General features: G+C 40.2%; 2 protein-coding genes across 2 annotated transcripts in view; one reads left to right on the forward strand and one right to left on the reverse strand.

The window, feature by feature from the left end:
- The window catches only part of SH3RF2 (SH3 domain containing ring finger 2), a 138422-nt gene extending 125734 nt beyond the window's left edge, over positions 1 to 12688 (forward strand). The window contains exon 11 of the mRNA XM_037801742.1: positions 9137 to 12688. The gene's annotated coding sequence lies outside the window, so the exon portion shown is untranslated. The remainder of the gene's footprint in view (positions 1 to 9136) is intronic.
- A 1574-nt stretch (positions 12689 to 14262) lies between these two features.
- PLAC8L1 (PLAC8 like 1) overlaps positions 14263 to 23995 on the reverse strand; it is a 30279-nt gene continuing 20546 nt past the window's right edge. Inside the window, exons 3-4 of the mRNA XM_037801804.1 lie at positions 15482 to 15618; positions 14263 to 14403 (exon numbers count right to left, since the gene is read on the reverse strand). Coding sequence (XP_037657732.1) covers positions 14263 to 14403; positions 15482 to 15618 — 278 coding nt within the window. The remainder of the gene's footprint in view (positions 14404 to 15481; positions 15619 to 23995) is intronic.

The following is a 23995-nucleotide window of genomic DNA, read 5'->3' on the forward strand; positions in this document are numbered from 1 at the left end:
AGGTTGAACGAGCATCCATCCTCAACCTCTCGCGCACCCCTGACCACGCAGGCCTGCCCCACCTCCTCTGGCCTCCCTTCCCAGGGAGGGAACAGCTGTGGCAGGCAGAAAAGCAAAGTTCTAGCAAGTCTTTCCAGCTGGGGCCAAGCGCTTAGCAAGCTGGCCCGGGGCAATACCACGGCAGCTGCTGTCACTGATGCTTCTCTTGTTTACATACTGAGAATAAAGACCTCAAGTTCTCCCTTTGGCTAAAAGAAGAGAATGTTAGCTCTTCTGGCAACCTCTCGGGTGACCATGAAAGATCACCACTTAATGAATGTGTTTGGCAGGCAGGACCAAACCAGAAGAGTTAATTGCAAAGACCCTTGCGGCTCGGTGTCATTGGGGAAAAAAAAAAAAAAATCACACAAGATTTTGCTTGAATAGAGAAATATTAAAAGATCGAGCTATCTGTTTGCCAAGCCATAGTATTATGTCCTACACCAGAGCAGAAATAAAATGTTCCTGGGAAGAACTTCTGCCCACCTCCCTATACTTTGACAAGCAGAATGCAGCAGAGTCAGGATCCAAAGGGTTAGTTCAAATCAATGAGGGGTGGGAAGTGCAGGAAGGAGTGTTACCATTCTCCCAGCCATCCATTCATTCGCTTGACAACATCCCTCACTCACTCTGGGGCAGGCATGTGAGGAGGTGGGGATCCAGTGTTTGACAAGACAGATAAGAATAGATAGAACTTTATAAACTGTTGCTTCTGTTTAATTTTTTCTGGGTTTGGGGGCTCCTTTCTGCTTTTCTCTACTTTTTATGATGAAATGTTTCATAAAACAACCATATACCTACCACCCAGCTTCTTAAAAATAAGTAGCGATATCATTGAAGCCCATTGTGTGCCTTTCTAATTTCATCCCTTCCTTTCTTCCCACCCCCACTCCTTCCTTCATAACCACTATCTTAAATTCCATGCTTATCATTCCCTTGTAATTTTCCCACACATGTACTGCAGGGAGTTTTTAGTGCAGCCCAGAGAGGTACTCTGTAAACACTAGTCAAAGTAAATATTGCAATCTGAGGCCACAGACTCCCTGCCTGAATATTTGAGCTCCCATTTGGCTTCTGACACGAGGATTCTAAGACTTTGATTACTTGCTGGGAACTGGGATTTTGATGCACCAGCATATCTGGTTTAGAGAGGTTCTAGTTTAGAAGGATTTTTACAGCTGTTTAGGGAGTCTCTTTTGCTTCTGAATAGGGAAAAGTGTCGTGGCTGTGCCCAAATTGTTTGAGTATAGGGCTTTTGAGGCAGCTCTCCTCTGGGCCTTGCTTGGCACCTCTGGTGGGTTATACAACTGCAGAAGCTGAAAGCAACTCCTCAGTATCTGAAATTGAAACAGATCTTTTTGCTACTGTTGATAAATTCTCATAAGAACCTTGTGAGAAATGCAAGGAAAATTATTTTTGTTCCCATCTGCAGATCAGAAAACTGAGCCCCAGGATGTTTCACTTCCTTGTGCAAGGTCTATTTAAGATGGAAGGGGAACTTAAAAAAAAAAGTGTCTCTGTGCTTCGCATGCATTATCTCATCTAATACTACCCAAGCCTGTGAGGGAGATACTGCTGTCATCCCATTTTAGAGATGGGGATTAAGGCTCATAGATCAAATGACTTGTCCAAGACCACAAGGACTAGAACCCAAGATTCTAAACCCAAAGCTTCATCGTAAATCACTGCCTCCCTCTTCTTCAGTGGAAACTCAAACACGCACAGAACATGGTTGAGGTTGCAAAGGATGGATAAAGAAAAAGGAGGATTGCTGCTGAGATCAGAGGGTGGAGGTGTAGACTTAATTCAGGGTCAAGCCTTCCCAGAGAAAAAGTAGAAGGTAGCATGTTGATGTTCAAGAAGAAGGTGTGGGAAGGAAGATAACAGTGTTCTGCACAGAAAAATTTCTTTTTATTCTACCCCTGCTGCAAGGGTAACCAGGCATGGCTAAGCAACTTGAAAAATAGCCAAAGCTTACAGTGTAGTGCTGGATCATTGATGTCAAAACACGATGATTATTTTGCATTCCCCAGATCTCTGCCTCTTCATGAGATTTTTTCTGGTTTTGCCTGCCCTCTAAATGACACAGAGCAGAGTGCCAGAAGAAGGGGTATAGGGTTTCCCAAATAACCCCTACTTTCATCTTCTCCGTGGGAACAAGAGGGCGCAGAGAGCTGACATCTTCCAATGTTCTGTGCTGGTGTTTATCCAAAGTTCAAAGGCAATGGCTTTTGGGGGGTAGACACACACCCACAGTTGCAAGCTAATTATGCAAATAGGTTCACTGCTGGAAGGACAAGAGCTGGAGGCTGTTAAGGATAAAGGGATGAAAGCCAAGACACAGGGAGAAAGGCAAAGGCCATTTGATGCATCTTTGGTTAATGCTGTTGGAGTCAGTACTAGCGTGACTGGCCAGCTTGATGAGGACCAGTCGTGATGTCAGAGTTTGACTGCTGTAGGTCACACGTGTCCTAGACGCCAGAGCCATCCTAACATCCTTCCCATGAAAATTATGACAACCTGTCCATCTGAGAGGACTGTGAGTTTCTTTTTGTTCAGGAGACCCTCACATAAAAACGAAAAGCCAGCTTGAATCAAAACCTAACAAGGTAGCTAAAAGAGGTCTGGAGAAACAAAGAGAATTCAAATAAATATTGCCCGCAAAGGATAATACCCAGATTCCTGCTCATCTCCTCTTCCCCTAGTTCTCTGGGGAGATTTTCTACATCTCTGTCAAGGAGAGAGCTGGCTAACTGCATTATATGAAGAAGGCATGTCAGTCACAGCTAGAGAGAGATAGCACCAGCTTCCATGACAAGGAACAGAGCAGTCAGAGGGAGTGACACTGTTTTGAAGGGAAGGCTAATTTTAGATGTCAGAGCCACATTTCCAAATATCCCATTTTGCACATTCTATTTATAAACTGAATTCTTTTTTTAAGCTTAAGTTGTTTTTAGTTGTTGGCAAGTTTGGGAGCTTAGGTCTTCTTCTTCTGCCTCCAACAGAGCACCAGATTTAAAGCCTCAGTCAACAAGGATTTGGGGGTAGCTATACAGCTATTTTCCCAATCCATTTGGATGTCCAATGTATGGAGAGGCAATATAATGTAATAGCTAGGGTGATGGGTTTTGGAACCAGCTCACCTTGGATTTTGTTCTGGCTTTGTCACTTACTAGCTGTGTTTCCTTTGACAAATTACTAAAGAAACTTGGGAAAGTCACTGCGTCTTCCCAGACCTTGGTGTTCTTATCTGTCAAATGGGATCAGAATATCCACCTAATCGGGTTCTTGGCAGGATTAAATGGGATCATCCATGGACAGCTCTGAGCATGGTATTGGATACCTTGGGGTGCTCAGTAAATGGTAGCAATTACCAGTAGCTGGATATGGAGGCACACTTCAAAAAGAAAGGGTACATACATGCGATAACACAGATGAACCCTGAAAACATCATGCTGAGTGAAATAAGGCAAAAACAGAAGGACAAATATTGTATTATTCCACTTACATGAATTATCTAGAATAAACAAATTCATAGAGACAAAAAGTAGATTAGAGATAAGGGGAAAGGGAGCCTTAGTTTGAGGGGATGAAAATATGTTGGTTATGGATGGTAGTAATGGTCGCACGACATTGTAAACGTAATTGCCACTGAACTGTACACTTAAAAATGGTTAAAATGGCAAATATTATGTTACCACAATAATTTTTTTTAAAAAAACGCATTAAAGAGCTAGGCTCTACTCTACAGAGAGAAGTGAGAGAGCAGAGCAATGAGGGAGCATTACTGTTGTCAGGAAGAGCTTCTGAGAGGAGAAACTGGTTCTGAAAAATGGGTGGAATGGAGAAATGTTGTGATGTGGGGTGGAAAGAGCCTGCGCTCTGGAGTCAGGGATCCCTAGGTTCAAATCCAGGCCTCACCACGTCTTGGCTGTCTGATGTAGACAAGTTACCTAACCTGCCTGGGACTTTCTTTCTTTGCCTGAAAAGTGGAAACAATAATGGGCACGCCACAGCGTTGTTGGGAGGGTTGAGACAGGTAAGCCAAGTGCCAGTGCACAGAAGAGGCCCCAAAAGTGGGAGCTGTTGGTGGAGTTTACAAATATGACAAGGAAAGCAAAAACAAGCAGGTCGAGCAGAAGTGCTAACTATAAGAGCAGAATTCTCCTAGCTGCCCCTCATGAGATGCATATACTAAATGCCAGGCCCTGAGCTAATCCATAGAGGGTCGGTTACAGGGCCATTAAGTGCATCCTGGAGTTGGGTAATCAGGGTTCAAATTGTGGCTCTGTGTTTCCTAGTGGGCAAGTTATTTACCTCTCTAACCCGTAGTTTCCTCATCTGTAAAATGCAGGTATTGATCTTTCCTTGACTGGTTTGGTGGGGATTATAAGAGCTAATCTTCATAAAGTGATTAGCACAGTGCCCAGCACATAGAAAAGCCTCTGTAGCATTAGCTTCCATGATTATTTATGTGCATTTTCTCATTTAATCCTCACAACAACCCCGAGAGTTGAGGATGATTGCCCACTATTTCCAGATCAGACAACTGAGGCTGAGAGGATAAATTACTTGTCTAACATCACAGTTAGGAAACGGCGGGGCCAGCTCTGTTAGACTAGAAAGCTGGGCTTCTTTTGCTCACTTCCCCTTTCAAAAAAGCTGGTAAATGGTGCCAGGGTTGAGGTACTCTGACAGTGATTTTAAAAAACACCTTATGCCATGACCCTCACCGATCTTTTCTCTCCAGGTGCCGCCCCACCCTACCCCGACCCCCGCCTCACTCCTCATTGGCTAAAGGGAGGGCATTGGTGTGCCCCTCTGGGGATTTGCAGCTTCACAAGGTTGACAGGGTTCATGAAATATCCGTTTGCATTTGCAAATACATCGGACACAGACTTCCAGCTGGCTGGCGATTTAGATGACAATCCCTCCTCCTTGGTGCCAATTAACAGAAATAAAATGTCCCTGGCACATTTTGTAATTCAGAAAATGCATGTGCTGATTAGTTAAACCCCTGCTGGACAAGCCATCCAGAGGGAGGAGCCCCAGGGCTATATCTCTCTCACTCCATCTCCTTTTAAAGTCACAGGATGTTTCCTTCCTGCGCAGAAATCAATGTTGCCTCATCTATTCATTTTCCTTCAACAAATATTGATTATCTATTATGTGCCTGGTATTGTTCTTTATAATTGGGATACAGCAGTGAATGCCATAGACGAGATTCCTGCCTTCACAAAGGTGGACAAATGGTTAACTGTTAAACAAATGTTATGAAGGAAACAAAGTGGTGGAGCAGAGAATGGCTCAGGGGTATGGCCTACTTTAGGTAAGCGGCCAAGGACGGTTTCCCCAAGGAGGTGGCCTTGCAACTGAGATCTGAATACTAAGATGTCTTTTCGTGCATTCCCCAGATCTGCCACATTGCAGGGAGAGCAGGAACGAGTTCAACTTGCCAAAGAAACTCTGCGTTGAATAGGTTCTATTAGCATTCTTTCATTTTTCAAACATTTTTGATCATACAATAAATACTTGTTGAATGAACAGTTTCTGCCAAGAAGGTCCTGTATAGGAAGGATGAACGGGAGATATCCCTGGAGTTATTACAAGCAGAGAGGAAAGTTACTTCCCTTTTCTCCACCTCCATTCCTCAGCTCTAAAACAAGTGTCTTGGCTTAGACACTAACTTTACAGGACTGTAGGGTCTTAAGAACTCAGCTTCTAAAGGAGCTGGCTTTCACAGCTCTTTAAAGCAATGAACATGCAATAAACAAAAAAAAACTGTCATTAAAAAAAAAAGTCAAAATGGTTAAATGGTTGTTTGGAATTGTGTACGCCAGGCATGAAATATCATCTCCTTTGTTATTATTAAAATATTGAATTTCCATGCCCACTTATTCAGAAAGTACTTATTATTATTTGTGATTCTCTCTCCCTCTCACCATTCATCTATCTCTAATTTAGTACTTAAGAGCCCAGGCTATAAAATTGAACATCTGAGTTCTATCCCAAGTGTGACTTGCTGTGTGACTTCGGGCAAATCACTTCCTCTCTCTGAGACTCAATTTTCTCATTTATATTATGGGAATAATAAGAGAGGCCGACTCACAATAATATAAATACTGAGCTACTATTATTCCCATTTTATAGAATAGGATGTAAGATTTTAAGAACTTGACTTAGGAAACTAAGACACAGGGGTTTTTTGTTTGTTTTTGAAACTTAGGTCTTTAGTAACTTTAGTAAGTGTGACATGAGCCTTTGTAGCCATGCTGCCTGTCACTGGCCTGTATTCATCTGGAGGCTTTTCCATCTTTCAGATAATCAAGAAGCAGTATCACAATAAAAAAGCTTAGAGAAGTCTCTTAATTTATAAAAATAATTCTGAGCAAACATTTATAAAGCCTGCTATGCATCAGGTATTGTTCTATGTGTTTTACTTATATAAACTCATTTAAAAGTCTCACAACCCTATAAAGTAAATATTATTACTATCTCATTTTACAGATAAAGACCTAAAGAGATTAAATGACTTTCACGGTGCCACGCGGCTAGGAATTGGTGGAGCTTGGAAATAAACCCAGGCAATCTGGCTCCAGCCTATTTAACCACTTGCCACCTTATTTAAAATGGGATGCAAAAGCTTTCCTGCAAACATCAGGGTAGTCTGCTACTACAAATAGACTTGTCTTCTGAGAGCTCAGTAAACAAGAATTATTACCTGCCTAATCCTAAAACCCTGACTATAGACAGAGCACTAATAAGGGCTGGTACCCAGTCCTGCTGCAAAATGTCAGTCGGTCTTAGAGTTGAAATTCTTTCTACATCATTTAGCACAACCTGGAAGGTCAGATTAATGTGGCAGCTAGCCTTCCCTTGGTAGTTACTTCCTTATTACTTCCCTGCCCCTGCACTGGCTCTCAGAAGTGCTGCATCACAGTAAATGTATCTAAAAGAACAAACCACTACCACCACTCCCTTGGGATCCAGATGTAGTAATCTCAAATAACCTTGTCTTCCGTCTCTGAGGGATATTCTCCCAGCTCCTGATGCCAGTCACAATCTGCCGATCAAATTGGCCATCTCTGGGCCCACTGCGATATTAACATGTTAACCCATCTCCAAAACCATGTACCCAGAATCAGCACTGGCACCAACCTAGGCACAGCGAAGAAGAGGCAGGATATGACTTCAGGCAGGAGCATTCCCCTTTAAAGGCTAACAATCCTGGAAAGGTTTAACTGCTGCCCACGTTCAGTGGTATATAGTGAAGACAGCATAACTCCAAATCCTGTGTCACTTATTGACATGGTGGGACTCAGAAGGTATCCTAGTAATCACAGACTTTTGTATCTGTGCCTGCTTCTCACGCTGAATGTAAAGCAGCCACCTGGCACCTCTGACAGCTCTTACCAGCTTTTGTGCTGAGTGGGACACAACAGCAAATGGGTAGGTCCTGCACTGTGTTTGCAGGCCTAGAGAGCTCAGGGAAGCTCACTTTTGAGCCACATATGGTTGCCAGCTTGAAAGCTAGGGCTCCTTCAGCACATCCAGTTTCTGAAGCCAGGGATCATAGTTCTGCCTTTGGAGGAGTCGGGGTTGCATAAGACTCCATAAATTGGGTGATTCCCATAAACTTTGCTAGCAGGACCTGACTGCAAAAGAATGAGGCTGTGATCATCATTAAAGTTTCCCCAAAGAGAAAACTGGCTTGTTAAATCAGTGTGAGTCCCTGGATAGAAAAGAAATCAGATTCTAGTTGAAAGAAATTGGACAGGAGATAGAAAGTGTTGTCTCTTACCTATTTCCTGTTTTACTGGGTTTTCATGGGCAACTGCTTATGGACAAATTTAGGCTGGGTCTTTTAGAAGATAAGTCTTTCTAAATTCTATTGAACCAACTTCCCGTCATCCCCTCAGCTTTCTCCTCTCCTCCTGCAGCGTGGCCATTTTGGACTTTCTTTGCATTCAGAAGGGCCAAGAGCCAAGTACTGGCAAAATAGTCATAGAGAGTGACCTGTTAGGCTGACTCAAACCACCTGCCCTCACTGGACAAGGGGCAGCCAGAGATGTCTGGCTGTACTTCCCTTCTGAGCATTCTCAGCTTAAGGAAGAGAAGCAGGGCAGACGGGGGAGGACAGTTGGTTACAGAGATTAACATTTAACCATGTTTGCTTATACACACACACACACACACAATTTTTTTCTCAACCATTTGAGAGTAAGTTGTAACCCATTCATCCTTAAACATTGCAGTGTCTATTCCCTAAAAACAAGGATATGCTTTTACATAATCATAGTATAATCAACAAAATCAGGAATTTAACATTGATACAGTAGTATTAGCTAGTCTATAGAGCTTATTCAAATTTTTTCCTGTTGTCCTTTTGAGAAACAGATAATCAGCTTTCTAGTCTGGGATCCTATTCAGGAGCACATAGAGCATATAATTGTCATATCTCTTTTGTTTTCTTTAATCTAGGACAGTTCCTTGAGATTTTTGTCATTCATGTTCTTGGTATTTTGAAGAATAGAAGCCATTTATTTTATAAAATGTCTCCCAATCTGGGTTTGTCTCATATTTCTTCATCATTAAATTCAGATTACTTGTTTTTGGCCGTAATGAGTGATAACCCACAGAATTGAATAGGAATTCCCGAGGTCATATTGATATGAATAAATAAAAGAGAAGGAGAGCTCTTCCTTAGAGTACCAACTACCTAATGTAGAAGGAACGATGGAACTAGAAAATCACCCCTTGGCAACCACAACAGTAATTGGGTGGAAGCTTGAAGAGACTCATTGTATCTACTCTTAAGATACTTATTAATCACAAAGGGGAAAATACTCTCTCTAGAGAAACCCACGTGACAATCACCTCAACTTCCATGTGACAGTCACTTCAACTAAATGATCAAAATTAGCATCAGCAGTAATGGGGAAATCGATACTATATGTCTCCTGATAGTGGCACTGAGAAGGATCCAATATCTGTTATGCAGTATTCCTGCCCAAAAGGCTTAAGAAATTTAAGAACTATGGTAATCTCAGGCTGCGTTCACACACAATAGATTCTGAAATCTTTCTCACCTTCACAGACCCTGCCTTGGTAATCTTCCCAGGAGGGGCTAGCAACAGCTGGAGTGCTGAAGAGAAAAATCTATCCCATCGGATGGACTCTGCCCAATGGAGAGTCTGCAGACCATGCGACATTCCTTGGCCATCAGGGATGGTTCAGGAATACCAATAGGCTGACCTCCAAGACAGGAGGGTAATAAGAGGAAGAACAGGTCTGCCTTCCTCCAAGAATTAATGGGTGGTGGGCCAGGATGGAGGAAAGCAAACAAGAGTCCTGTTATAGGTTCCACCTGATGCACAACTCTCTTGTTTTTGGTTTCTGTTGTCAAAGCCAAACTACCTTGCCAGTTTCTCATAGCTTGGCACCCAACTGACAAATGAAAAGATTGGACCTCAAATGCTTTATAGCTCTGTGTCTTGCCTGTCTCCCTAGCTCAGATTTAGGGCAATGCAGTGGATGGTATATTCTTCTCTCCTCTGTTCAAGCCAGAGAGACCAGTGCTTCTTCACGATCTCGCCCACCCTCCAAACTCTCCCCTGATTCCCCCGCCAGGCATCCTGCCTCTCTCTACCACATCCTCAGTCTTTTCCATTCCAAATCCATTGTGTCTCTCCCCCGCTGCTCGCCCTGCCACCTTCTGATTCAGAAGATTTCTGTAGTTAGAAAGTACTGATCAAGGAAATAAGAACTAATACATAAAAAGTCCATGATGTTATAAGAAGAGATACCACAGGCTGCAACCCTTGCAGAGAGGCTCTGTCAAATCTAAGGATAGAAAAATCCATTAGAACCATGCATCCCTTTTAGTTCAAAAATAAGTCATCATAAAGAACAAACCATTAGAAGATATTTTACCCCTGGTTTTAAAATATCTATAATTTATAATACATTTTTAAATTTATCTTTGCTACCCTGAGAGAAGCATTGCACAGATATGTAAAATTCACAAATACCCTGCAACTTTTTGAGCCATACATTTTCCTCTTCTCCCTTATCTTAAGACATCAATAAGTATTCATTTTAAAAGTGCGTGCTGCCCTAATTATCAAGGATGATGCCAGGAAGCCAGCATCAATTGGATATATTCGTTGTTTCACAGTTCAGGATCATAGTTTTGTGCTGAAGCCTCCTCCGTGTTTCACCCAGTCCTGCTTGTAATCAAGAGCACTCACCAGCCAAACCCGGGAGCAGAGTAAGGATTGTATTGTGATTATGAAATTGTTTTCTTCTATGTGAAGGTGTCACATGCAAAATTCAAACTGGCACTTATCTTTTAATGGGCTGAATAATGTGGACTTCTTAGCTCCACCCTTCTCTGGTTAACCACAGGGGAGGTGATAATAAGCAACAAGAAGCCCCAAAATATTGGCTTTATCTGCCAGGCAGCAGGTAAGAATGCAAGAGGCAATGATTGGTTCACAGAAAGGATAATTCCGCGATGACATCTGCTTCCCACACATGGCCAAAGATGGTGCTGCCAATTGTCAGTCATCCCTCTTCTCTGAGTCACTGCGACCACCTGTCGGTCCCCTTTCCTCTGTAATGAGTTCAGGTTGAGTTGGCTCCTGTTTAGCCTCAGCAGCAATGAAAGAGATGGTGCCTTCAGGTTCTGGACACCATTATTTCAACATGTACTTCCCATGTAAATGTACCTACCATGTCCCTACCATGTAAATAAGTTTTAGGTGATTTCATTTTCCAGGGAAAAGTCATAGAATGCCAGAGGTGGAAGGATTCTTAATTTTATAGGTAATGTGTGGAAAGGTTAAGTATAGCAAGCTGCCTACATAAAAGCAAGTTGTGTAAGTTAGGGGGGAAACAACATAACTTTTAGTCCCCAGAAACTGTTAGAACACTTAAACTATTTACAGTCTTGTTTTCATAAGCCCTCTCATTCATAGTTCCTTCGTCTTGCATCGTCTTGCCCGCTCACTGTTAACGCAAGAAACCACCACTTCTGCTTTGTCCTTATGCTGTTCTTTAAGCCCCTAGGATTTTTCCACGGCTTATAGCAGAGGGTTTCATGGGGATTTAGCTCTTCCTTTGAATCTGTTTAACCAATAACCAAATACTTTTTTTCAAACACAAAAAGAAGAATCTGATTTGTTCCCAGTCAAATAGAAACTTGGGGAAAGCTCCCCATTTCCTAAAGTTTTCATCTCTGGACTGTTGATTCCAGCATACAGGGTACCAAATGGCCATGGATCAAAAAATGGCATGGGTGGGGCAGGAAGTAGGGGAAAGCTGGGCATGGATGATTTAGGATGGTTAGAAGGAGCTCAGCCCAGAAATTTACCCTGGGATGGTTTGCTTACTGTGTGGTCTGATGGTTTCATCTTCTGAAGTTGTTGCTTCCTATCATGACATGTTGGGTTATGAGGAGGACATGTCGTTTAGGAGAAAAAAGAGGAAGAAGAAAATGTAAAGGGAGGAAAATGCACTCCTCCATGGACATATAAACAGAAAAGCTATAAATTCTTGTGTCTCTGTTTTTTTTAAGTACAGTGTTTTTGATAGAACAAAAGAGAATATGAGTTAATATGTATGTGAATAATGTTTGTAAAAAGGGTATGTGCAGTCATTATGGACTATTACATAACTAAACCTTAGATATAAAAATATGTAAACACACACAAAAAAATTGCATAGGGCAGTGGGCATTTAAGGACTTCCAAACTTTTCATACCTTTGTTCCAAAAAATAGAGAGTTCCAGGGCTGGCAGCTATTTCCTTCACATATGCTACTGTAAAATAGATTTTTGTTTTTTTCTGGTTTTGTAAGTTATAACAATTTGTACGGGTTACTTTGAAATGTCTGTTGCATGTGCCTTGGTGGTGTTTACCCACATCAGAGATCCGTCCCACACTTTGCATCCTGGAAAACCAAAAGGACTTTTCTACTGAGAAGAAAAACATGCAAAACGTGCCTTCTCTGTTGGGTAACTCTCAAACTCGTACCACTGACTGCTTTTTGTAAGCCTTAGTAAATGGGATGTTTAATATCAGATTTGTGGTCTGTTGCTTAAATGTTTGGTGTTGGATAAACTTTCTCCTAGGAAGAGAGCACATATTTTTGTCAAGTACCTTCTTTTTGGACTTGATATCTATTAAAGGACACCAGAAGTCATGCTCTAAGCCACTTCCCCTCAGGACCACTCTACCAACGGTGTTCAAAGAACTCTCCGCATATTAATTCTCCATTTTATATTTTGTTTCTGTGGTAGAATAAATACTTTCAGAGCCTAGAGTTTTACTTGTTTGGATTTGTGGCTCTAATCAAGTCTAAGTTTGCCCTTTACTGCACAGACTGATCGGACGAAGCCGGGGAAAAATAAGGGCCTGCCCTGCTGGAGGGGACCACTTGCGCTTTTTACATCAGCCACAAGAACGGCGCCAGAACCGGTGTGTGACATACCATCAACTCTTCGTGCAGGGAAGGGACAGCCATGCCAAAGTGGAGACATTACCCAAGTCTCCATAGCCCAAAATGCACATTGTTCCCTGTTGTAAGCTTGTGAAGCCTGATATGTATTTTAGCATGAAACAATAAAACCGGTTTATTTTCATTTAATAGAGTTGTCCCTCAGGCCTGGTTTTTTCAGTTAGCTAGATTGAAGAGGGGAGTACTTTATCATAGATTAAATGTCAGTGCTGAGCATTTGATTTTTCCCAAAGGGCTTTAGCTCCTGGCAGCTGCTATGGATATCCAAAAGGGAGAGCCGGAAGGAGAGGAATCACTCACTTTATCAGATGAGAATTGTCCAGTCTCCCTGGGGGTGCTAGGGGGCAGGGGTGTAGTGACACTTCTTCTCAACCCTGACCAGGCTGGAATTCACCTCTGTAGAGTAAACTCCTGTTTGCTACAACCTCTTGGCCAGAAGCCTTCTTGGCTTACTTAGTGCCAAGGTTAGGAACACAGCCTCAGGAGCCTGACTGCCTGTTGTATTCTAGCTGTGTGGCCTTGGGCAAGTTACTTAACCTTTCTGTGCCTCAGGTTCCTTTTCTGGAAAATGGGGATATAATAGCACCTTCCTGAGAGATATTAAGGATTAAATGTCTTAAAATATGTGGAAAAAAAATTTTAATCAGGAAAAAAAAGAGGGAGTCCTTTGAACAGTGCCTGGCATGTAACAAGTGCTCAATAAAATTAGTGTTTTAACTCTTCACAATTTTTGTCATATCCATCTACCATCTATAATTTACTTAATATTCTTAACTCACTGGAATCTAAAATTTATTTTAAAAGAACACTTTATAACACAGCTATAAATGGAAAACTAGAATAATTTGCTATATACATAAGATAGCCATAAAATAGTAATAATAGCTAGTATTTAGTGGATGCTTGCTACATGCCAGGCACTGTGCTAAGTGTCTTGACTTGTTAGAATCTTCACAACCCAAAAAAAAAAAGTATCAGTACTTTTATTACAGTCACCCCCATTTTATAGATGAAGAAATTCAGGCACAGTGAGGTTAGCAAACTTGCCTACAGTTGCACAATTAGAAAGGGGGAGGCAGGGTTGGTTATGGGGGAGGCCAGAGGCTCCAGAGCCCACTGCACCACTGTGCTGTGCTGCCACCTCACCAGAAATAAGACTATTCATTTCCCATGCTAGATGGTTGCCTACCCAAGGCCTTGAGCCTGGGGGCTGAAGATTCGGGACAGAAGGAGTCAGGACCAGGGAATGACAGTCCCTTGTGTGTTTCAGTGACATTTAGAGCCCAGTCCAGGTGCTAACTAAAAGTAACCATCTCCTGCCCCTCTCTGTTACTTTGGGGAAAGTGGCTTAGCATAAGAAGTCCACATAACAATTCTTCCAGGCGCCCAGACATCCCTCTTGAGGATGGCCCTAGAAAGCTGGGAAAATGCAACCTTCCAAAATGCCAGGCAGGGTGGTGGGAGGGAACAAAACTCACCTTTAAAATCTGCCTTATATGGCTGGACTGGAATAGCATATCCAGACAAATAATAGAGTCTTCATCAGGAGGATGTGCAAAGAGAGAACAACAGTGGAGACAACAGGGGACAAGTCATTTATTTTAATACTGTTTCCATGAAGATTTAGGAACAAGAACCATCCTACTAGGAGGCGTGTGGAAGGAAGGCGCGGGAGAGTGGGGAGGAGGAGTTATCTTACTCTGTCAAACTAGGGCATCCTTAGCTGAAGGGGTTGCACAGATTTCGTAGAGATGGGAGGTCCTCATCTTGAGTTCCCGGGCCACCTGACAGATGGAAAAAGGCCAACAGCAGTGCACGGCCAGCCAGTCCTCGCACAGTGTGCCCTAGAGTGAGACCAGGGTCACTGTTCTGTCGCAGTCACACAGGCTCATGTCCATTGCCAGGATTCCTGTACAAAATTCCCTGATGGCCCATCCCACCCACTGTTTCCAGGATCCACCAACACCGTCAAGTCAACACCCAGGAACACAGCTCTGTGCGGTTGCGGAGTGCTGAAGTAGCTCAATCACTAATCGATACCTGCAATTTGGAGACTTTGGATGGGGGATTCATATTTTAAACCACTGACTTCTCGCTCAACACCTTTCTTCTTCTAAGGGCTCAACATTTATAATTATTTTATTTATTTCTTTGGAATTGGAAATAAGTGCACATGGTCCAAAATTCCCCAGCTAAAAAGGGATACGGAGAAAAAGTAACCCTCCATTCTACACCTGTTCCTAGCCACCCAGCTATTGCCTCAGGGGCAACTGAAGTGAACAGTTTCTTATATACTCTTCCATATAAAATCTATGTTTACACAAGCATATGCATACATAGTCTTTTTACGTAAATAGTTGCATACTTCTGTGCGTTGCTTTTTCTCCTCTTTAAAATATATCTTAGGGAGCATTCCATATCGGTAGATGATGAGACACCTTTTTTTAAACTGTGCACATTTAACATATATGACATGTCTCTCCCCAATCTCTCATTATACCTAAATCTCAACTGTGCTGGAAATTGACTGTCTCTTTGAGGAGCCCCCAGGGAATCCCGAAAGTGAATTCTGTCTACATTGCATAGGTGTATTTTAAGTCAAACCATCTTCAGTATATCCTCTGAATTTGGTTCAATTCCACCTGTCACCTTCTCTTGACACACTAAGAGACAGAGAGAAGGAAGTGTGATTTTATGTCTATGGATGGAAGCCAGTGTGTGTTGATTTAGGAGCTAAGACTGTATCCTCCTGCTGTTCTTCATGGGCGCCTGACTCAGCAAGTGCCATTGCGCAGTGGGCTGGACAGCCGGTTGGTAAGCTTCCCTCTCCTGCACCACCTTTTATTGGTGAAATCACAGGGGGTGAAGGCATCCAGGTTCTCATATACATCCAGGTTCACATATACCTTCAACCACACTTACCTGTATCTTATGTCTCTCTCTGGTGCCAATTCTTAGTGCAAATGTAGACCCAGGTAACAACGGCCAACAAAGACACTCTCCATAATGTCTGGCGATGTCACACTCAAGACACACAGGACAAAACAGACCACAGAAACCTGTCAATAACCAAATAAAAGAAAGAACATCCTCAGATATTCTTGCAGCAACATCACATCACAAAGAAAATTTATAACTCTATGTCATCAGTTTAGTGCTGCATTGTCTCCTTGCAATCAGAGACTGAGAATGAATAACTGATTCTCAAAATTCAGTGTATGGAAGTAGTCATAACCGAGCCACATCAAAATGGTCTTCTTTTGTTAAGCACTGGCAAAGCTGAACCTAATACAATTCTCTTAGCATTGACTATGGTAATTTTTTTTCCTGTCAAGAGAAAAGCATTAAATAATTTCTTCACAGTGGAATCTTAACTGTTGCTTCTAGCAATTCATCTATTTAATTTAAATATTTAAAATAGACAGTGTGTGTGATACTTCTGAATAACAGACATCTTTTTCTATAAATGCAATTGAAAACTCTTTTATGGTACACTGACTTTGCCTGCTATTCTTATCAGAACTTAACCTATTTCTTGGGTTAGAAGGTTACTCTATTCTTTGCTAGTTTCATGAAGCCACTGACATCTGCCAGTTTTAATCTACAGACTGTTAGGGGCCTAGTTACTTGAACATCAACTGGATACAGTTTTTCATTTATTCATTCATTCATCTTTAACTACAATATTGTTTCCTACACATTCTTCAAGAACCATCTAATCTAGAGGTTCTGTTCTAAATATTTTTGGGTCACAGACCCTTTTGACAATACATTGACAGCTACGAAATCCACTCTGCAGCAGGGGAAAAAGTAAATCCACATAGACACACAAAATTGTGCATTCAATTTCATGGGGTTCATGGACCCATTGTAAACTATCAGCAGACTACAAGTTAAGAACCACTGCTTGTGTACAGCAAAGATGTTAAGTCATCTAGCATTGCAAAACGTGACAATCCTGATGAACACAAATAATAAGGACCATGAAACAGAAAAAGAAAATTAACCATAACCTATTAAAAAATCTATTCAAGAAATATTTATTGGGGCATAATTTAGGTACAATAAAATGCACAGATCATAGGTGTTCAGTTGGGTAAGCTTTGACAATCGTATTCGCCCAAGTAACTAAACATATAGAACACTGCTCTCATACTAGAAAGTTCCCTTGTGACCCTTCCCAGTCAATCCCAACTCTCCCAACCCCCCACTCCAGAGGCAACCACTGTTCTGATTTCTATTTCCATAGATGAGTTTTGCCTGTTCTTGGACTTCATATAATGGAATAATATAGTATCTATATTTTTGTATTTGACTTCTTTCATTTAGCATCATGTTTTTTGAGATTCATCTATGTTGTTATGTGAATCCATAGTTTGTTCTTTTTATTGCTGAGTAGCATTCCATTTTAAGAATATTCCACAAATTGTTTATCCATTCTCCCATTGATAGACATTTGGCTATTCTGTTGTTGTTGTTGTTTTTTTTTTTTTTTTTTTTTTTTTGGTATGAATAAGGCTGCTATAAACACTCATGTATAAGTCTATGTGGAGATATACTTTCATTTCACCTGGGTGGATTCCTGGGAGTGGGCTAGTTCATAGAGTAGATGTATGTCTATGTAAGCTTAACTTTACAAGAAAGTATCAGAGTTATCCCAAGTACTTGTACCATTTTGCACTCCCACCTGGAATGTACAAGAGTTCTTGTTGTTCCTTACCCTTTCCAACATTCACTATTGTCAGTCTTTTTAATTGTAGCCACCGTAGTGAGTTTGCAATGATAGCAACCATAACCTTTAGTGCACCAGCCACCAAGGCTCACATACCAAGATGCCAACACACTAGAAGAACCACCATCAAAAGCCTGTCTCTTCACATTCTTCCCTCCCCAACAGTGAGTGTCCCACTCCCAAATTCAACGGCAAAGAGGCAAAAAAAAAAAAAAAAAAAAGAAAGAAAGAAAGAAAGAAAAGAAAAGAAAAGAGAAGCTAGGAATGTTGCTTTATCCTAGAGTCTCTAAGGAATGACTTCAACTCAGCACAGTGAGCGAAGGGGTAGACATGCACATGAAGCTTAAGGAAGGTGTGGACCAAGGAGCAGCTTCTTGAAGGAGTAGGAAATCTGTTCAAGAGTCTCCAGAGAAGCACTGAATCTTCTACTGTAGGCACCCCTGGGCCAAAACCTCTGAGTTCATTCTAATCTGTGATATTTCACCCTGTGTTTTAAAAACTCCTTACTTGGATGGTGCTGATGGTAGCACAACACCAGGAACGAAATCAATATCACTGAAGTGTACACCTAAAAATAGTTAAAATGGGAAATTTTGTGTTATATATGTTACCACCATCTTAAAAGCCAAAACCCCAAATCCTCCTCACTCCCAGGGAGATCTCATGCTCCACCAGCACTGGCAACTGTTATGAATGGCTCAGAGAACGACAAATGGCCCAGTAAGCTTACAGCAACTATGGAGGGGTTACACTGTACTCAACCTTCAGTTGTGGGAATTTAAAATCAATCAACTCTCACTTTACGCAAGGATTGTGAAATAGTATAAATCCCCTCAGATAGAAAATTAATCAAAAATTGCCTAATTTTAAAGCTGGCAAGCTGAGTGAACGATAAACTGTGCTTTCACAACTGCCTCAGGCTGCACCACTGTAACTGGCAAAGAAACACCCACCACAGTCATCAGTATATTGTAAAGAAGTTGTTGTTTACAGAGATTGACACCTCTTTTTTCATGACATTATTTTTATGATTATTATGCCTTTTTAAGAAGCACATGTCGTTATTTTTATATCTAAAGTTTCTATGTCATATAAGCATGTTTTCTAAGTGTTCATGAGAAAGTGGTATTAGATGCTGTAGAAAACACACTCCAAAACCAATTACTTTGGAACAGAAGTCAGACATTATTTTAAAAACACTATAAAAGCCACACTTTTATTATATAATGGCTAATATTTATACAGAGTTCACCATGAGCAATTCCCTATTAAAAGCACCTTGCCTAAAATAACTCATTTAATCCTCATGACAATCCTATGAAATAAGTACTCTTGTAATCCCTAATTTACAGATGAGGAAACTGATGCCCAGAGAATGTAAGTAATGTGCCCAAGATCATACAATTATTAGTAAGTGGCAAAGGCCATGTCTGAACTTAGGTAATCGGGCTCCAAAGTCTTAACTATGACACATATGTCCATTTGTTTTCATGTTTTATGTATTTACCTATCATCCCACAATGATTGTGGATTTATTTCTCCAAGACAGTATCCCCACTGCCACCACTTGATATTTATTCCTGTGCAACACTCTTAAGTCATGCAACTTTTTAAGGAAAGCTCCTTTGCCTAAAGCGTTACTGGACTGCACTGCAAAGAGGTACAAGGGGATATGAAAACCCTGTGGGTCACATTCAAGAACAGATGCCTAAGAATAGGATGAGGGAACCCTTTGTTTAAGAGTCTCTAGGAGAAACTATTTGCAACACACATAAAACTGGCCAACGATTAGTATCCATAGTATAGAAAGAACTCAAATCAATATGTAAAAGATTAAAAAAAGAAGAAGAAAATGGGTATAGGGCATGAGTATGCAATTCACCCAGGAGGAAACGCAAATGGCCAATAAACATGAAAAGTTTATTAATAATCAAGGAAATGGAAATGCATATTAAGACAATCAGAAACCATTTATTACCCTTAAGAATGGCACTTTCCAAGTGTGTTTATATAATATATTGTGGGGAGCTTAGAAATATAGGTACTCCATACAGTAATGGAAGCAGAAATTGGCACAGCCACTTTGGAGGGCAATTCAGCTGAATCTCTTAGAATTTAAACTAGTCTATGAGCCAGTAATTCCACGTATCAGTATTTATCCTAAAGTAATGTGTGGGAATTTTGTGGATAAAAAACTTGTAAACTTTGCTTCTGCTTCAGCATGCATATAGGCAGAAGACTACCTTTGTTTAAACTTCTATCGAAGATGATGGGAATGTCTTGCTTTGCTACGCTATGTTCTTGCCCGTAGTACATGCCACTCCCAAGGCCAGGCTTATCTGTTGTCTACTTGCCTGTCGATCTTTGTGTCATAAAGGTCAAAACATCCTGCCTCCCCTCCTGCCTCCCTAAACAGCCTGCAGTGCCAGCACGTCTCCCTACTCTTACAATCTCAATAAAAACCGAAATGAGAATTGCTAAGGAGGACACTCTCCCCTGAGTTCTCACTCTGGCCTCTCTTGACTTTTGTCTCAAGTAATTCATTGCGTCACCGTGGTTACTGCTGGACAGAAAACCACAATTGGTGCCCCGTGTGAGGCGCGGCATCAGGATTTCCAGGTGAAGCAATCAGCATGTTTAAGAGGAGAGAATTTCGTCCAGACTACAATTTTTCATCCCTAAAGTAAGGAACAGCAGCGCCTGCTTGGGATAGCTGCCAACCTGCTTAGTTTCAGTGAGAGTTTTTCTTTCATCGTGGGCTCAGGACTTACAAAGGAACAATCTCTATATGTTAAAACCTTGCAACAGCTTTTAAAGGTGGCTAACTGCCCTGTAAAGGAAACTCAATTACTTAATCTACTTCAAACTATTCAAGCTTATTGTACTTGGTTTCCCAACTGAGGCACTTTAAATTTAGAATTTTAGGAACAGGTCGGCTACGTCCTTAAGAAAAAACATGAATTAGGAAGCAAAATATTGGTCTCAACCTTAATGACCTGGGGGCAAATCCGTACCGCCCTATGTCCCCTTCAATCGTCCATTCAGCCCAGGGCTCCCCCTGAGAAGTCTGAAAAAAAAAAAGGATGCAATTAAGGAGGAGGAAGATTGGCCACCTCCGCCTCCTCTGTCTTTGCAGGACGACGACGAGCAACACAAAAAACAAATTCCTATTCCTAACAATTCTCCGCATCCTATAATGGAACAACATAACACCTATACATTCCATGAATCCCTGCCAAAAAATTGTTTATTACTGTTTCATGATACATTAACTAAAGTGTTTTAAATATTTAGCATTCTTCTAACAAGTTTAATTTTAACGGTAATAGCATGTTGTATAAAAGGTATAAAGAATGTTTTTCTAATTAAAAGGAAAAAAAAAATAGCTTTGTCCTAAATAACTGATGGTTTAAGAATGTGGGATAGAGCCTGAATAGATACAAAAAGTTGCAGAAAGTTTGTGAAGGGGGAAATTTATTTCTGTAGTCAAAGTTAAAAAATAGATACAAAAAGCTGTAAAAGATTTGTGGAAACAATTATTTCTGTGGTCAAAGTTTAAAAATGGGTAAAACTAGTAATAACACTGCTTAACAATGAAACCTCACAACTTAAAAAAAAAAAAGAGTGGTTTTATAAAACAAAATAGTATTAAATATTCTAACCACCACCTAAAGCAGTAATTAATATTCAGTGTTGTATGTATGTGCCTAATAATTCACGAAATATACTCCTGCTGTTTTACTATCAACCTGGCCACTCTCCTCCTGCTTCTCCTATCCTACTTCTCATCATAGTAATTGAATGTTGTAAAATGTTTGCTTAAAAACAATTTCCAAAATCATTTTGGTAACTTTTAATATAAAATATTTTTTAAATGTGCTTTTATTAAAAGTTTCCTTCGATTATTAAGATATTATTCCTTAGTAAAAGGTTATAAAAATGTTTTCCTAAATAATCAATGTAAAAGATAAAAAGTCTGTTTTGTAAAAAATAACTTATTGCACTTTATGTTAACTTTATCATGTCCTTAGTTGTTTAAAAATATTGTCTTCTCACTTTTAAAAGAGCTGTCTTTTCCTTAACTTTAGTTAAATAACAACAACAAAAAAATACTGTTTCAAACCTGACAGCTTTTAACATTCTGCTTTCTGAAGGTCAAGCCATAAAAAATATCTTTTTATTCCCAACAGTTACAAAGAATTTGTTCATTCACCTTGAAAAAAAATGAAGTGCTAAAAATGATTAAATTCATGTAATATAAGTTGCAAAAAAAGTTTAAACAAGTTATAAAAATTAAAAACTTCTAACCTTTTAGTTACTGATCTGCATAACAACAAACAACAATATAGTAATGCTAGTTATAATTTTAGTTATTTTTAAAGTGTTATCTGTCACAAAAACAGCCAAATTTCCTTATAAGTTACATTGTCTAATGCTTTTCGGAAAGTGCTTGCAGTTAGCTACAAGTCCAAGCTTCGTCTTCAACAACAACAACAACAACAAAACTTTTAAAAAGAAGCGAGATAACTTGGCCATGCTTTATCAGCAATTGTAGTCAAAAAAATGATCTAAATTCTGTGATCAAAGTTCCTTAAAAACAGAACTGTCAATAATCAACACCATGTCCCAAATATGAAGAACTAAAGAAAAACTCATAGCCTTTGTTGCCACAGCATCTGCTACAAACCCTTCTAATTCCAATATAAAATTTTTAAATAAAAAAGGGGGAGATGTGGGAATTCTGTGGATAAAAAACTTGTAAATCTGCTTCTGCTTCAGCATGCATATAGGCACACTACCTTTGTCTAAACTCCTATCGAAGATGATGGGAATGTCTTGCTTTGCTATGCTATGTTCTTGCCCGTAGTACATTCCACTCCCAAGGCCAGGCTTATCTGTTGCCTACTTGCCTGTCGATCTTTGTGTCATAAAGGTCAAAACATCCTGCCTCCCCTCCTGCCTCCCTAAACAGCCTGAAGTGCCAGCACGTCTCCCTACCCTGAAAATCTCAATAAAAACCGAAATGAGAATTGCTGAGGAGGACACTCTCCCTTGAGTTGTTCTCACTCTCGCCTCTCTTGACTTTTGTCTCAAGTAATTCATTGCATCATCGTGGTTACTGCTCAACAGAAAACCACAGTAATGCCTACATATGCACACAAAGAGGCAGCTGCAAGGATATTCACTGCAGCATTATTTGTAGCTAGAAATTTGAAACAATTTAAATGCATGTTAGTAGACAAAAGGCCAAATAAACCATGATGATGTAACCATACTATGGAATAATTAAAAATGAGGTGAAAAATCAATGGAGAACCAAGAGAGTTAAGTTTCTAAGACATACTCTGGGATTTAAAAAAAATCAAGTTGCGGAATGATACATACAGCTTAATGCCATTTATGCTTTAAAAAAGTAAAAGAGGTAAAAAGCAATGGTATAAATTTCTAATGGGTACAAATGTAAAGGCATAGAAAAATATCTGGAAGAAAACCCTCCAAATGGATAAGAAAGAGAGGGGACGTGGTTCCCTTTTCTGTAATTCTTCATTTTTTTTACATGGTAAACATAGTCACGTTTTAGTTGTGAAATAAATATATATATATACTTTTTAAAGGAGCCTGTTCTCTGAGATGTCTCCACCCTCATCCATGGATGTGGTTCATTATCATTCTACTAACTCATTGGGAAGTTGAGATAAAAAGAAGAAATCTACACAAACCCAGCGTGTAGAGCTCCAAAGAGGCAGAGGTAGGAAAGGCGGGTGGAAATTGCAGTGAGACACATTTCAGATGAAGTATTACAAAGAAGTAGAACATTTAACAATCAGAGATGCTCAAAAAAGAAACAGCACTCATACATTGCCTGTGGGAATGCAAATCAGTACAACTTCCAAGTGGAGAGCCATTTGGCAATATCTTTCAAGATTTAAAATGGCACATACTATTGGACCAGTAAGTTTATTCCTTGGCAATTATACTACAGACATTCTCACGCACATGCAAAATAAAACCTGTACAAGGATATTCGTACAGCATCGGTTTGAATAGCTTAAAGTATGGAAATCACATAAAGGTCCACTAATGGGGATTTTTAGATAAATGAATTATGGCACATTCATACAATGGAATCTATATAGCAATTTTTTAAATGAGGTAGTTCCAAATGTGCTGGTATGTCTGATTACCCAGATATATTGTTAATTAAAACCAAACCAACAAAAAAGGTGCAGAACAGTATGTTTACAATTCTACTATTTGTATAAATTTTATACACACCTATACACAGCAAAACATCTGGAAAGACAGACATCAAAATATCAACGATGGTTATCTCTGAGGACTGGGATTACAGGAGACTGCTTTTTTCCTATTATATCTTTTTGTATTTTTTCTTTTTTACAACAAGTATATAATACTTTGTAAACAAAAATGTTAATCTATTTTCATTTGTTTAATCTATTTTTATAAGTACATAGACTATATCTGGAATCTGATGAGTGTGGTTGCCTCTGAGGAGAACTGGGGGCTGGGGGGAAGGAAGGAGAATAACGTTTCATATACATGAAGAGTAAGTACTTTTGAATTTTGCATCATGTGCTTGGGATCTTTTTTTTTTTTTTTTTTAATTTTTTTTTAAAGGACCTAGCTGGTTCCAAAGGAGACAAGCCTTCTTCCCTGGACCAGTTCAAGAAACTGAGGCTGTC

The sequence above is a fragment of the Choloepus didactylus genome, chromosome 13 (genome assembly GCF_015220235.1).
Source record: "Choloepus didactylus isolate mChoDid1 chromosome 13, mChoDid1.pri, whole genome shotgun sequence".
NCBI classification, from domain to species: domain Eukaryota; kingdom Metazoa; phylum Chordata; class Mammalia; order Pilosa; family Megalonychidae; genus Choloepus; species Choloepus didactylus.